The sequence below is a fragment of the Peromyscus leucopus genome, chromosome 8b, assembly GCF_004664715.2.
Source record: "Peromyscus leucopus breed LL Stock chromosome 8b, UCI_PerLeu_2.1, whole genome shotgun sequence".
Lineage (NCBI taxonomy): Eukaryota > Metazoa > Chordata > Mammalia > Rodentia > Cricetidae > Peromyscus > Peromyscus leucopus.
Window position 1 is genome coordinate 94,729,025 of NC_051086.1, and position 13,709 is coordinate 94,742,733.

At 52.1% G+C, this 13,709-nt stretch overlaps 1 protein-coding gene and 1 long non-coding RNA gene across 2 annotated transcripts in view; both read right to left on the minus strand.

Annotated features, from left to right (window-relative positions):
* Positions 1 to 1,007: 1,007 nt before the first annotated feature.
* Positions 1,008 to 2,818, minus strand: LOC114692987. Its single transcript, XR_003734488.2, has 2 exons — positions 2,481 to 2,818; positions 1,008 to 1,889 (listed from the first exon to the last, which is right to left on the minus strand). It is a non-coding gene; the product is annotated as an uncharacterized LOC114692987 (long non-coding RNA).
* A 2,880-nt stretch (positions 2,819 to 5,698) lies between these two features.
* The window catches only part of Lasp1 (LIM and SH3 protein 1), a 38,970-nt gene continuing 30,959 nt past the window's right edge, over positions 5,699 to 13,709 (minus strand). The window contains exons 5-7 of the mRNA XM_028869109.2: positions 10,366 to 10,522; positions 10,017 to 10,120; positions 5,699 to 8,313 (exon numbers count right to left, since the gene is read on the minus strand). Coding sequence (XP_028724942.1) covers positions 8,140 to 8,313; positions 10,017 to 10,120; positions 10,366 to 10,522 — 435 coding nt within the window. The 3' untranslated portion in view covers positions 5,699 to 8,139. The remainder of the gene's footprint in view (positions 8,314 to 10,016; positions 10,121 to 10,365; positions 10,523 to 13,709) is intronic.

Below are 13,709 nucleotides of genomic sequence, written 5' to 3' on the forward strand. Positions count from 1 at the left end.
ATTTAAGACAGGGTTTCTCTGTGTAACCTTGGCTGTCCTAGAACTAACTCTGTAGACCAGGCTGGCTTCAACTCAGAGGTCTGCCCACCTTTGCCTCCCGAGAGCTGGGACTAGAGCCATGTGGCACCTCATCTGATTGTGAGTCTTAGAATTTTAACATGGGAAGGGATAGGACATCTTTTCCAGTCTAGGAACAAACTAAAGCCCTAAAGTTTAAATGTCGTACAGAAGGCCATTTATTCTGTTAAGACAACAGCATTTCTTGTCTGCATTTTGTCATTATTATTTGTAAGATGTGAGGGGACTGGGCTGGAGTTAGTGGAGTGGTAGAGTGCTTGACTGGAATGGATGAGGCCCTGGGTTCAATCCTGAGCACTGCAAAAATAAAGAATATGAAGAGGTGAGGTCTTCCTTAGCTGCCCACATAGTCCTCCTTTCTTACGTTGGGGACTACAGGTTCACCACCACGTGCAGGCTTGTCTAGGAGGAAGCCATTTAAGATGCAAACTTGTGACATAAATTACACAAACTTCAATATCTCTCTCTCCCTCCCTCTACTTATTTATATTGAGAGTGTTTCTCTGTGTAACAGTTATAGCTGTCCTGGAACTCACTCTGTAGACCAGGCTGGCATCAAACTCACAGAGATCCGCCTGCTTCTGCCTCCCTAGTGCTGGGATTAAAGGTGTACACCACCACAGCCCGGCTATTTTTAAATTTTACATACATTGGTGTTTTGCCTGCATGTATGTCTGTATGAGGGTGTCAGATCTTAGAGTTACAGACAGTTGTGAGCTACCATGTGGATGCTGGGAATTGAACCCCATTCCTCTTGAAGGGCATCCAGTGCTCTTAACCAAAGAGCCATCTCTCCAGCTGTGAGTTTGAGGCCAGCCTGGTCTACAGAGCCAGTTCTAGGACATACAGAGCTATACAGAGGAAACCCTGTCTCAAGAACCCAAATAAATAAATACAGCAATTGAACAGAATAGCATTACAAAAAACTATTAATTCCTTCTTTTTCCTTGTTTATTTTTAAGCTAGAAAAGAAAATCAGTGTAGAATAGTTATGATGGTGTCTCTCTCCAAGGGAATAATAGACACCCCAGATTCGGGCCAAATCCACTCTGTATCCTAAAACATGTTTGTTCGTTTGATTTTGCCCAACCCTAACTGGTCAAGGAAATATGAAAACAGTTTTGTTTTTAAACAAAAGGAACATTTAACAATCAAAAAAATGTTTTAAAACCCCTCCCTTAGGGGTAAAATTTATTTTCCTAAATTAATATAGACATTTTGTTTCAATGCTTTATAGGTAGGCACAAAGAATAAGAACTTCACAACCATATCTCTCATCAAATAAGAAGCTGGGGACAAAGGGGATAAGGAGGGAAGAAATGATAAATCTTAAGAATGCAAATGGCAGGGTTGTTTGCGGGGAGGCTGCAGATCAAGGGAATCCGCACAACTCAGACCGTATGGTCTGTAAAGACACTGAAGAGACAGAGAAGCTGAATTTGCCCTTGAGTCCACAAGGGTACACCTGCTCGTGAAACAGAAAGGAAAGGAAATGTTGGCATCGTGTGCAGTTGCATTTAGACCCAGGGAAAGGCTGCCCGTATGAACATTTGAGCAGGTCTCCACTGTGACTTTACTGATTCTACATTTCAACCTTCCACATTTTCAATACACCCTGTCTACAGCTTAAACACATGCAGCAGCTGCCAGTGGCATCCTTGAACTCCTGATGTCCCCAGGAGTGCCTCTGCCTCACAGAGCCCCTGCTTGCCAAGGGTTAGCCACATCCGGACACATTGGAAGAAGTCAGTTGGGCCTCCGGACTCCTGCTTTTGGGCAGAGCCCTCTTGCTGGACGGGACACCACCGGAGCTGTGGGAAACCCAGAAACAAAGTGCTCAGCTGGGAACTGCAGACAGGTACCTCTACTGGTCAGGAACTATGGAGAGGTCTGAGAGGCCTCCCCACTCCTCCATGCCAAATTCCAGAGCTGGGAAAAGTGGGCACCTCCTCCAGACCTTACCCCAAGTAAACTTCATTTGCTATTTTTCTCAAGTGGGAATGAGTCACTAGTGAGTTAATGAATGCAGTTGTGCCAGCAGTAGTGAATTAATGACTGCAGTTATGCTAGCAGATTTGGAAACCACCCTGCCCCACACATAAGGATGTACTGTAGTCATCGCCAGTAGAAAACGTACGACTTGGTTTTGCATCTACCTGGAAAAAGAAATTAGGATATGATAGTCCCTCGCCACCACATACATCCCTCCCCTCCCCTCCCCTCCATCTAAAGCCCAGTGCATTGTGAAGTTTATTTTTAAGAAATCACATTTTAAATTGGTTCCCAAAGAAACCTTGCCTTTCTTGTTCTTTTCAGATTGATCCAAGAAATGCTACGTCAATGTGTCTGAGAAACAGATACAAAAACAAGCTCTCTTTTCATTTTGTTTTTTGAATCAATACCCGAATAATGACCCGAAGCAAAAATCCACCGGTGCGTCAGCAAGCAGGATGCTCGGCGCTTCAGCTCCATCCTTCCCCTCGCAGCCCCTGCCGCTCCAGGCCACTAGAGCAGATAGATAATGTAGGACAGAACCACCAGGCCTATGATGGCAAAGAACATGAGGATGAAAATATCCAGCATGGCGCAACACTAAGCAGGGGAGTCGCCTGGATTCCGGGGAAATGGGAGCTGCAAGCGTGGAGATCGGTCAGTGCAGAGAAATGGCTCCTATTCCCTCCCGCTTCCTGTTCCTTCCCCCTCCGGGGACCTGAGGCTAAGGGATGCTGCGACTCCATCAGCAGCTTACTCTCCACCTCCGTCATCACAGTCAGCCAATCACAGAGCCCACGGTGGGTAACCAGGGAACAGCCACTTTTAGACCAGGCAAAACCGGAGAGGTTCAATTTCTCCCCAGGAAGCCCGCCCCGCCCCTTTGTGTGGAACCGCACTCTGTATTTAGGTACAGTTTCTGCACTGAGTGGGCTGCCCCGGGAGGTGTGAGTGGAGCGTCTCTACCGACCTCAGGAACGGATTCTCCTGCCTGCCCTCCTCCTCCTTCCTCTCACACCTCTGGCACTTTATCTCAGGAAGCTAATTGTTACCAGTTGTGTGGGTCCTCGGCTAGTTCAAAGGGGAACACGGATGAAGGTCTCATGTGGTCTCGGGCATCCCTGGCATGGACACAAGTTTTACGCTGTGCCAGGTATTGCACACGGGGTGATTTCAACCTGTCTGAAGTCTGCTATAGCCTGGGCTCAGAGGTGGTCAGGAGCCTGCCTTACAATATTTCACAGCTTGTCATCTGTGGGCAGGACTCAGAGCAAGGCTCGCACATTGCCAAACCCATATATCCCTTTTCCTTTTTGTTTTTTCAGGACAGGTTTCTCTGTGTAGCAGTCCTTGGCTGTCCTGGAACTCGATTTGTGGATCCTCCTGAGTGCTGGGATTTTAATTAGAGGCACGCACCACAACTGCCTGGCCTAATTCCATGTTCTTTTTGAGTCTGCCTCACACTGGCTTGCCTTGTTGGTCTGGGAGACCTGAGGTCTCTCCTCCACCCTCTGTTCTGTCCTTCCCCATACTCACTTTGTCTCCTCAGAGAGTTTAGCCCAAAGTCATCCTCAGAGAAGACTGAGGACCTACACACCCACTCCTGGGTAGATAGTGTCTAGAAATGCAAATTTAAGTGGTTTTTTTTTTCTTTTTGTTGTTTTTCTTTATTTTCTTTTGAGAAAGTCACCTGTAGCCCAGACTGGCCTTGATTGGAGACCCCTGCCTCTACCTCTCGACCTCCAGTCAGCTTCCAAGTGGTTTCTCCTGAGGGAGCCAAGATGGATGTCTTATTCAAAGTCAGTGATATGAGGCCCCATAACAGGGCTCAGAGAGTCAAAGTGCCTTGCATAAAATCTGACGACCTGAGTTCAAGCCCTGGGCCCGACATGGTGGACAGACAGAACTGACTCCCGCAAACACTCCTGGGGTGTCACACGTGCCCTGTGGTGTAAACACATACATACTTACACAAGCATGCACAATAAATAATAACGTTAAAAACCCATGCTTCCGGGCGTGTGCGCACGCTTTATCCAGCACTTGAGCAGAGCCAGCATCTTGTGAGTTCGAGCAGCCTGCTACAATAGCTCCAGAAAGCGCAAACTACACAGAGAAACCTGTCTCGAAAAAAAAAAAAAAAAAAAAAAAAAAAAAAACCATGCTTCCTCAGTGAGATATTTTGTTGACTTCTGCTGTGTGCGTGCACCAACTATTTATTATTAAAAGGAAGAAAAATCCTGTAGTCCAAGTCTGAGGTCTAGCATCCTTAGCCTCACCCCAAATAATTTATTTGAAGGGCCCAAGCCTTGAAATATTAGTAACCCCCTTCTAACAGGAGGCCTCAGGAACTTAGGCCACTCCCAGAAGAGGAGCCTTCCTTGAGCAGGCAGTCCAGCAGGTGACAAGTGACAGTTCCAGCAAGGCGTATCAACACCAGCTGAGCAGGCTCTCCTGATGCTGTTGGGCACTATAAGGTGCCAGCCAGCTCCTTCGGGATACTGCTGGACCTGCCTCTGTGGGAACTCCCCGCACCCAGAGCACTCCCCACACTTGGAGCACTCCCCACAGCCGGAGCACTCCCCACACCCGGAGCACTCCTCCCCACACCTGGAGCACTCCCCTCACCCGGAGCACTCCCCGCACCCGGAGCACTCCCCGCACCCGGAGCACTCCCCACACTCCTGTTCCGCTGGGTTCGGGCCGCTCACTTGCTGCTCCCCTGGGGCCAGAGAATACTTCCTGTGTAGCCCCAATGGTACAATGCCCCCCCTCCACCAAGCCTCCAGGCAGGTAGCTGGTGACCAGCAGCCAGGGTCCAGGAGTGCCTTTTGCCTACCACAGGTCCCTTCTCAGGCCCACTGAACAGAGGCTGGCTGGGGACAAGCCATCACAGGGCTGGGAGGAGATGGGACAGGAAAGTGGGAAGTCTGCCTTGAGTTGCCTGCCAGGCCACCCTATGGTGGGTTTATCCAGGCTCCGAGGCACTGTGGCTGTCCTAATTGTTACCATTTTACAATTCAAACATGGCAGTGGTACACACTGGGGTACAGCAAGCTTGGGCTGAGCTCACTGGCTGGGCTGAAAACCTGTAGAGCAGCCTGCCCATAGCCAAAGACGGGGAACTTCTTTTTTTCCTTCGGATTTTTGAGACGGTTCCTCATGTAGTCCTGGCTGTCCTGGAACTCACTCTGTAGCCCAGGCTGGCCTCGAACTCACAGAGTTCCACCTGCCGCTGCCTCCCAAGTGCTGGGATTAAAGGGTATGCCAGCCACACCCCGACAAGACCAGGAACTTGAATGAGACCCATGACAGTTCCCAAGTCCCTTGGCTAGGAGGGAGGAAGTTGCTTAATGGAAGAGGGGGGACAGCATGGGGAGCCTCAGAATTCAGGGAATGCCAGCCTTGCATGGAACAGAACCCCAGGCTGGGCAGAACTGTCACTTTTGGAAGCCACTGGAGGGCTGAGGTATGTCCTCAAGGAAGAAGCAGGCATGATGAAGAACCAGCTACCCTTTGGTTTCTGGGTCAGTCCTTTCTTTGGGGGGTAACTGAGCTCACTGTCAATGCCCGCTGGCAGACAGGACACACACAGAAGTTACTTCAGAGCCAAAGAGGAAGCGCAGTCCGCAGGTAAAAATTAGACTTTTATTTGCGTCACCAGGATAAAGATTCACTTTGTGGTTCAAGTCAATGTTCAGATTCATAACAGGCCAGAAAGAACTGATCCCGAGCGCAAGGCCAGGGAGGAGGGAACCAAACAGATCAAAGAAAGTTGACAACCCCATATAAAAGATGAGTGGGCGGCTACACACACACACACACACACACACACACACACACACACACACACACACACACCACAGATGAAATGTCGGACAGAGGCGAATTTCACAGGGCCACTTCTGTTTCCTTTTAAATACAGGCTTTGTGGGGTGGTACTTTTTGTCTTGTGTCCAGCTATTAACAAATAAAAATGTTCCCTGGAGGGACACGAGGGCGGAAAACAGGAAGCAGTCTGGGGAGAATTCATGTCCTCACCACGGGGCTTCTTGCATTGCAGGACTGGCCCACAAAAGTTAAGTTCACAGTCTAGCCAAGGTGCTTTTTTTCCTGGGTTTTGATTGGCTGAAAGACCTTTATGAAGAGATCATGGGCTTGGGGATCCTGTGCTCTTCTAGAAGTGGATGCTTCTAGAAAAAGAATATGGACTCCAGCTGGGGCCCTCAGCACCAATGGATAGTTCCTCTTGCCTCTCTGCAGGTGTGTGAAGGCCTCCCCCATTTCTAGGGCGGTAGAGGAGCAGCTGGCCTGACATGTTGGGAAGGGAGGTTCAGCTGACTGCAATCAGGCTGTGGCACCTCCCAAGCACAGGCCCTCCAAGAGCAAGAGTCCCTGACCTCTGGTCCCCAGAACCGCATTGTGCTTTGAGATGAAGAGGAAATGGAATGGACTGGTGCCTCCCCAGGGGCTCCTAAAACGTTTCCACAAAGTTCTCCCCATACTGCTCCTACTTGCCATGGCCCAGGTCAGGGTCGGAGGGGACTGACCAAGCAGGAGGGTGGTTACTCGCTAATCCAGCAAGGCTGGTTGTCTGGACTACTGACCACATCGCTGACCTGACCAGTGCCTTCAGGTTCAAGCCTGCAGTAGGGTCTGTGCGCAGAGGGGCCTGATACAAGACTCAGAGTCAAGACGAGAGTCAGAGGACCCAGGAGAGCTGACAAGAAAACCCAGAGATGAATGGAGCCGCATGAGGGCTGTCCCAGGCCCCGGGTGCAAAGGAGGAACCTGAATTTAGCACCAGTCCAGAGATGGTGCCGCCAGCTTTGGCATCCCAGACTCGCTCCGTTTTTCCAAGGACAGGAGAGCCTTGAGGGAGGTGCCACAGTGGGGGTGACTTGGTCCTACCGTACTCTGTCGCCTCAGACACGAGGACAGGAAAAGCCTTCTCCCACCTCCCCAGAGAGTGAGCAAAAGGCTGAGGCCTCCTGTGTGTCCAGGAGACTGTTCACAGAGCTCCATGCCCCATCCAGCCTTGTTCCAGGGAGGGAAGGCCATAGGAGACGCAGAGACCTCTTCCCAGGGGAGCAGGAAGGAACAGCTCAGTTAACTCAAGTCCCCAAGGCATCCCTTGCTCTACCCTTCACAGCAGGATCCCAGCCAGGGAGATAAAGAGAGTCCCTGGAGGCTGGGGGGTGGAAAGAAACAGGCCTGGGGAGAACACCCTGTTCCTCCTTCCTGCCGCTGCCGCCCTCAGAACTAAGGCAAGAACTTGACCCGAGCTGTGCTTCCCAAGGAGCTCTGCAGCCACCCCGGGTTTGCGTAGGCAGGACGGCACACTCGGTGTGTGAAGGGACACACACAGGGTCAGGAGGGCGGCTAGCGGAAAGGGAAACTCGTCACATTGGCCCCGACATAACTGAGGCCTCGGTATCCCTCCCACTCCCCCGAGAATGTGTGGAAGCCCACCTGGCGGTAGGAGGAGCATGGGGCTCACCCCAGCCCTAGGATCTAGGGTGTCAGAGGAGCTAGGCCAGGGGTTCTGAAGGGCCTAAGGCAGGAAGTGAGGCTGGGAGCTAACAATCCTCCCCTCCCCCGAGACAGGGTCTCACCACATTGCTCTCTCTGGCTGTCCTGGAACTCATGATGTAGACCAGGCTGGCCCTGAATTCAGAGAACTGTTTTGCTTGTCTCTGCCTCCCGAGTGCTGGGATTAAAGGTGTGTGCCACCATGCCTGGACTCTCTGATCTCTTTGATGGGTCTCCCATTTCAGCTCAGCCCCGTGAGCCCAACCTCCCCAGAGTGCCCAGCCTGTTCCATCCAGGAAGAAAAAAATCAATCAGTCGGTTGGTCCAAGGGAAAACCTGCCGGAGGAAGGAGCCCGAGACAGTGGCAGAACAAGGCCGGGGTTGGCAAAAGAAGCTGGAAGAGGGGCGGGGATAAAGAAGCAGCGGCGGCAGCGGCGGATCTTAAAAGACAGAGACACGGAAGGGTGGATGGGTCAGGCCCCAGGACAGATGTGATGCCATGGAATGCATTGAAGACGGAGGGTGGGCGGCACAGGCTCAGATGGCCTCCACGTAGTTGGCTGGCAGCATCCCTGTGTCACCCGTGCGCTCCACGGTCCCGTACATCCAGCCATCGTCGATCTGCTGCACGTTGACGATGGTGTCCCCGTCCTGGAAGGAGACCTCGTCCTCGTCAGCAGCACTGTAGTCGTACACTGCACGGTACCGTTTCTGGGAAGCACAGGCAACAGTCAGCCTGGGTATTCGATGTAGGCTCTCCCATACCCAGACCTTCTTCACCTGGGCCAGGCAAGTGCTCCACCAAGCGACCCTCAGGCCCCATGGTTCTCTCTACCTCTCAGAGACCTTAGGAGGGAGATGGGGCTTAGGGATGGGCTTTGCTATGGAGTTTCTTATACCTGTTTCCCTTCCACAGGTCAGCAGGAAAGTCCCACAGACTCAACACTAAGATAACGGTTTTAAAGTGTGATATGACTGGCGGCGGTGGCGCACGCCTTTAATCCCAGCACTCGGGAGGCAGAGGCAGGCGAATCTCTGTGAGTTCGAGTCTAAGGAGCGAGATCCAGGACAGCCAAAGCTACACAGACAAACCTTGTCTCAAAAAACCAAGAATAAAATAAAATGTGATAGGCCATACTGGGCATGGTGAAATAGGATTTTTAACTCAGCCTTCAAGAGACTGAGACAGGAGGATCCTGAGTTCAAGGCCAGCCTGGACTAGGTAGGTGTCTTAAATAAAATCCCTGGTATGCTTGGGTCTTGGGTTTGATTCTCAACACCACAAAACAAAAAAAGAGGTACAGCCTAGTCACTATTATCTGAAGGGCTATTAGTACCACTGTCTCCTTTTTGAAACCATTGTTAGTCTGACGTCAGTCCCAAATGGGGGACAAAAGGCTAAGAGCGTCTACCTTCCAAACCTGTCGCGACATGCCAACAGATCCTGGTGTGTCTATTGACTGTCCTTCTCGCCAAGCCAAGCTGCCTCCTGCAGCCTAAGGCTATGCTTTATACGACCTCCCGACACCCCCACCTCCTCAGCGTGCTATGGCATCTTTCCCCACACAGGCACCAGGGGGAACTGTCTTTTCTTTCTTCAAAACAAACAAGCAAACATTTAAAACAAGGTCTAGCTATGCAGCCAAGCTGGTCTTGAACTTGCAGTAATTCTCCTGCCTCCCACTCCCAAGTGCTGAGATTACACCCACACCCAACTGCCAGGGTGAGTTCCATAAAGCGAAAGTCAAATACACTGGTCACAAAGGCTTCCCTCCCCCTGGCCTCCAAAGTCCCCAAAGGGCCTGACCTCATCTACTTCCTTTTCCTGTCTCCAGGAACCTGTACCTTCCTGCAGGATCCTGACCCTTCCAAGGATGTCCTGCCACAGGGCCTTCGCACCTGCTGTTTCCTCCCCCGGGCCATTTCACTCCTCTGCTCTAGTAAGGACTGTCGGGAAATGTTAGCGCTTGTCTCTGCTGCCTGCATACTACAGGCCACCCACTACCTCATCCTCCACACAGCCTCCTGGTGTCATCTATCCCGGGCTACCTTATTTCTCTCCCACTCCGACATGGAGATCAGCCTAGTGCACCCTAGTGGGACGCATCCTAGAACGTCACGGCCAGCATGTTCACACCAACGACTGCCAGCTCTTTCTGCTGCTCATTTTCTCACCCAGAAAAACCTCATGCGTCCTCCCATAGGCCTGGCTCAAGACGGCACCAAAAGGCTACCTCCTGCCTACCCCAGGACACAAAAGCGGGTAGTACATTAGGAAGTGCTCTACTACTGAGCTATAGCCTTAGTGTTTATCTTTGTGTGTGTGTGTGTGTGTGTGTGTGTGTGCCCACACACAGGTGCATACAGCTGTGACCGCTCACCCCAGGGTCTCTCATTTCCAGACAGATACTCACCCCGCCGCCACCTGGGGCACTACGCTGTATGGAGACGGGGGCCGCGGGCTCCTTGTAGCCACCGTAGGACTGAGTCAGCTGCTGCTGCTGAGTCTGCTGGTAAACTAGAAGAGGGAAGCAGCAGGACTCAGACAGTGTCAGGCCAAGCCCATTCCCCAGAGGCGCGAATTTTCAAGCCCACCCCAGCCTTGCTCAGCTACCCCCCACACACACAAAGGCTTATGGCTAGGTGAGCCCTTGGTGTCTTGGACCTTCCTGGGGGCCGTATGCTCCTCCCACTGTGTAAGCAGCCACTTTCTCACTGCCCCACCCTCCTGCCCTCCCCAGCGGCCAGGCGAGCACTACTCACCTGGGGCACCGGTCGGGATGTGGTGAGGCTGTGGTTGTTGCTGCTCTGGTGGCCTCCGGTAGCTGCTGCTGTCCTGGGGTTCTCGGCGCTCTGGCTCCACACCGTCACCTCCACTGGGCCCCATGCGGCTCTTCTCAAACTCCTCATGGTATTTGATCTGCAGTGCAGAAGGAATGGGTGAAGGAAGGGCTCCGTGGTAAGCCCACCAGCCCGCCCCCATTGCCACTCAGACCAGCCCGCTCCCACCGCCACTCAAACCAGCCCGCTCCCACCGCCACTCACACCAGCCCGCTCCCATTGCCACTCAAGCTGGGTCCGGCACCTGCCCTCCTGGCCGCTGAGGCAGGAGGGAGGAGCTGGGAACTCAAGGCCAGCCTGAGCAACACAGTGAGACAGACAGACACACACACAGACACACACACACACACACACACACACACACACACACACACACACACACACACACGAGCGTCTCCTGGAGAGCTACAGAAAGAGTACCAGCTGTCGTAGTAACTTAACCACGACAAGCCTCAGCGAAACCATTCTTTTTTTGAAATAAAGTCTCCCCACGTAGACCAGGCGGCCCTGGAACTCAACAGATGTTCACCTGCTTCCTGGCTTAGTTAAACCTCTTAAAAAGGATCATCAGATGTATATGCTATGAGTGACTACAGGGTACAATGAGCTAACAGCCATGAAAAGTCCGTGCAAGGACTGGCTGTGTGTCTTGAGGGCTGGTTCTACAGTTCAGTTGATGAAGTGCTTGGTCTAGTATAGTATGCACAAAGCCCCACATGCTGCACAAAATCAGGCATGATACACCTTTAATAGCAGCACTTGGGAGGCAGAGACAGGGGGATCTTAGTTTGATGCCGGCCTGGTTTACATAACCAGTTCCAGACAGAATAGTGAGATTCTGTCTCAAAAGAAGCAGACACAAAGTTCAAGATCATCCTTGGCCACACAGACTAGGAGACGGAGGAGGGAGAGCTCCCCTTTGTATGAGCGTGTGGTAGGGGTTGAACCTTTCTAGCTCCCACTATGGTCAATCCTATCCACCACAGCCGCTCCTGTTAACTGGTCCTTGCTGTGGCCAGGCCCTGTGCCCAGGCTCAGTTACTATCACAGGCTGCTCATTTTATAGGACCAACATGTGACACAGTGACTGTGCCAGCCGCTGGGCGTGACAAAAGGCCGACGAGTACTCCCTCGAGTGACTTTAGCACAACCCTGGCAAAGCACACACTACCTTAACGACGACACAGAAACATCACCATACAAACACAGAATGTATATTGTAAAGTGCGTAAAAAAAAAAAAAAGAAGTGATCCACAAAATATGAGACAGAAAAGCAGCAGGCCAGAGGTTCTAAGTGTCCTTCCTGCACCCTCGTGGGACACATCCTCTCCTCCCACCTTGAAGGGCCTCAGCGAGGTCTCCTCCCTGCTCTCCCACAGAGGAAACTGGTGGGGAGGTCAAGAAGGGAAAGGAGAGGGGCCAGGGTTTGGGCAGAAGGAAGGAGGCAGACACACGCTGAAGAGCTGCTCCCAACCCTGAGAGAACAGCATGGTGGCTGTCCCATCCTAGGGAGGCTTCAGCCCCTGCCTGGAAGGCTGTTTCTCGCTGGTTTACAGGACCCCGCCCTCTCCTAACCCTGGAGGGGGGCAGTGGAAGGGAGAGGTAGGGAGCTGGGCAGAGCCTGCTCATTTTCGTAGAACAGAAGAGAAAGAAGCCGAGCCGTGGTGATGAGGGCTTTGGCCATCCACGCCCTTGCTCTCTCCGCTGCCCGCTCTCTCTCTCTGTGCATGGTCAGAAAGAGACAGAGAGCCGTGGCCACCTGGGGCCACCTGGGTCACAACCACTGGCTAAATAAGGTTATACTGCAGTGTGGGCTGACAGGCCGGCAGGGGATGGAGTGTGGGACCAGTGTCCACTAGATGCCGCAGAGAGCTGACTCGCAGAGTCTGGGTAGAGAGAGACCAAGACCTCTCCCTTCCTCCGTCACGACCAAGCCGGGACACACATTCAAATGGTGAAACGGTCTGAGATAAGGCAGCCGGCTCTGGCTGGACTAAAAACTCCACGGGATAAACGCCTAATACCAACCACCTGGAAGGGTACCCAGGCGTGAGGCATGCACAGACACAGGGTAAAGGGGGACCTCTCCAGCTCCAGTTCCTTAAGGACCCTGCTCCATGGCCAATAACCAAGAAAGGAAGTGAGGAAGAGGAGGGAACAGGTCGGCATCCAGCCCTGGGTGTCCAACTGCAGAGCCAGGTTATCCTGAATGTGAGCCCTTCCCTGAGGGGGGCTCTACATCAAAGATGGGGTGAAAGGAAGCTTTAAAAAGTGCACGTGGGGCCCACACTCCTCTCCACAAGGGTCTTGGGGGGACAGAGGACCCGTCACTGTCCTACAGGCTCAGGGCCCACCAGGCCCCGCCCATAACTCATTCTTGAAAGACAGGCAACCTGCCTTGTTTACTAATGCCTCATTTCCTCATCTGTAAGCGAGGCCACGGTAACACCTGGTCCCGTCAGTTCCCAAGGCAGGCGTGTGGACGTACGTGTGTATTTCCACACCAGCTCCACCCGCCATTCTTCTTAGAAGTCATTTCGTGTAGCCAGGCACGGTGACAAATGCTTACAAACCCAGTCAGTACTCAGGAGGCAGAAGCAGGAGGATGCCACAAACTTTGAAGGCCAGTCTGGTCTAGAGAGTGAGCGCTGAACCCGACAGGGCTACACAGCAAGACCCTGCCGACAGACAGACAGACAGACAATCAAAGTTACTACCCAAGGGAAGATGTGTATAAAATTAGACCCCCAAGATTCAGCCATCTTGAATAGTGATAGCCTGAACACAAGATATCCTCATCCTCCCTTGACCCACAGACGCCACTTATCGACAGGCCAGGCAGTGGTGGCGCACGCCTTTAATCCCAGCAGAGGCAGGGGGATCTCTGAGTTTGAGGCCAGCCTGGCCTACAGAGCGAGTTCTAGGACAGCCGGGGCTACACAGAGAAATTCTGTTTTGAAAAAACAAAAAACCAACCAAAAAAAAAAAAAACCCAACAAAAATATATCGACAACCTTAACATCTGCACAGCTCTTCATACCAATGTCACAAAAGTGTCCCACACATTATCTCCTCAACCCTGACAACAGTCACCCTAAACTCTAAGCAGGGGGCTGGCTTTCCAGTTGTCCTCTGACCTCCACAGAACACATACTAAGTAAGTGATAGTTCAAGATGGACACAACTTTTCATTCCCATTTCAGAGAGGAGGAAACGGAAGAAAGGCTTGGAGACCTCTATGATGGAACTTTCATTGGGACAGTGG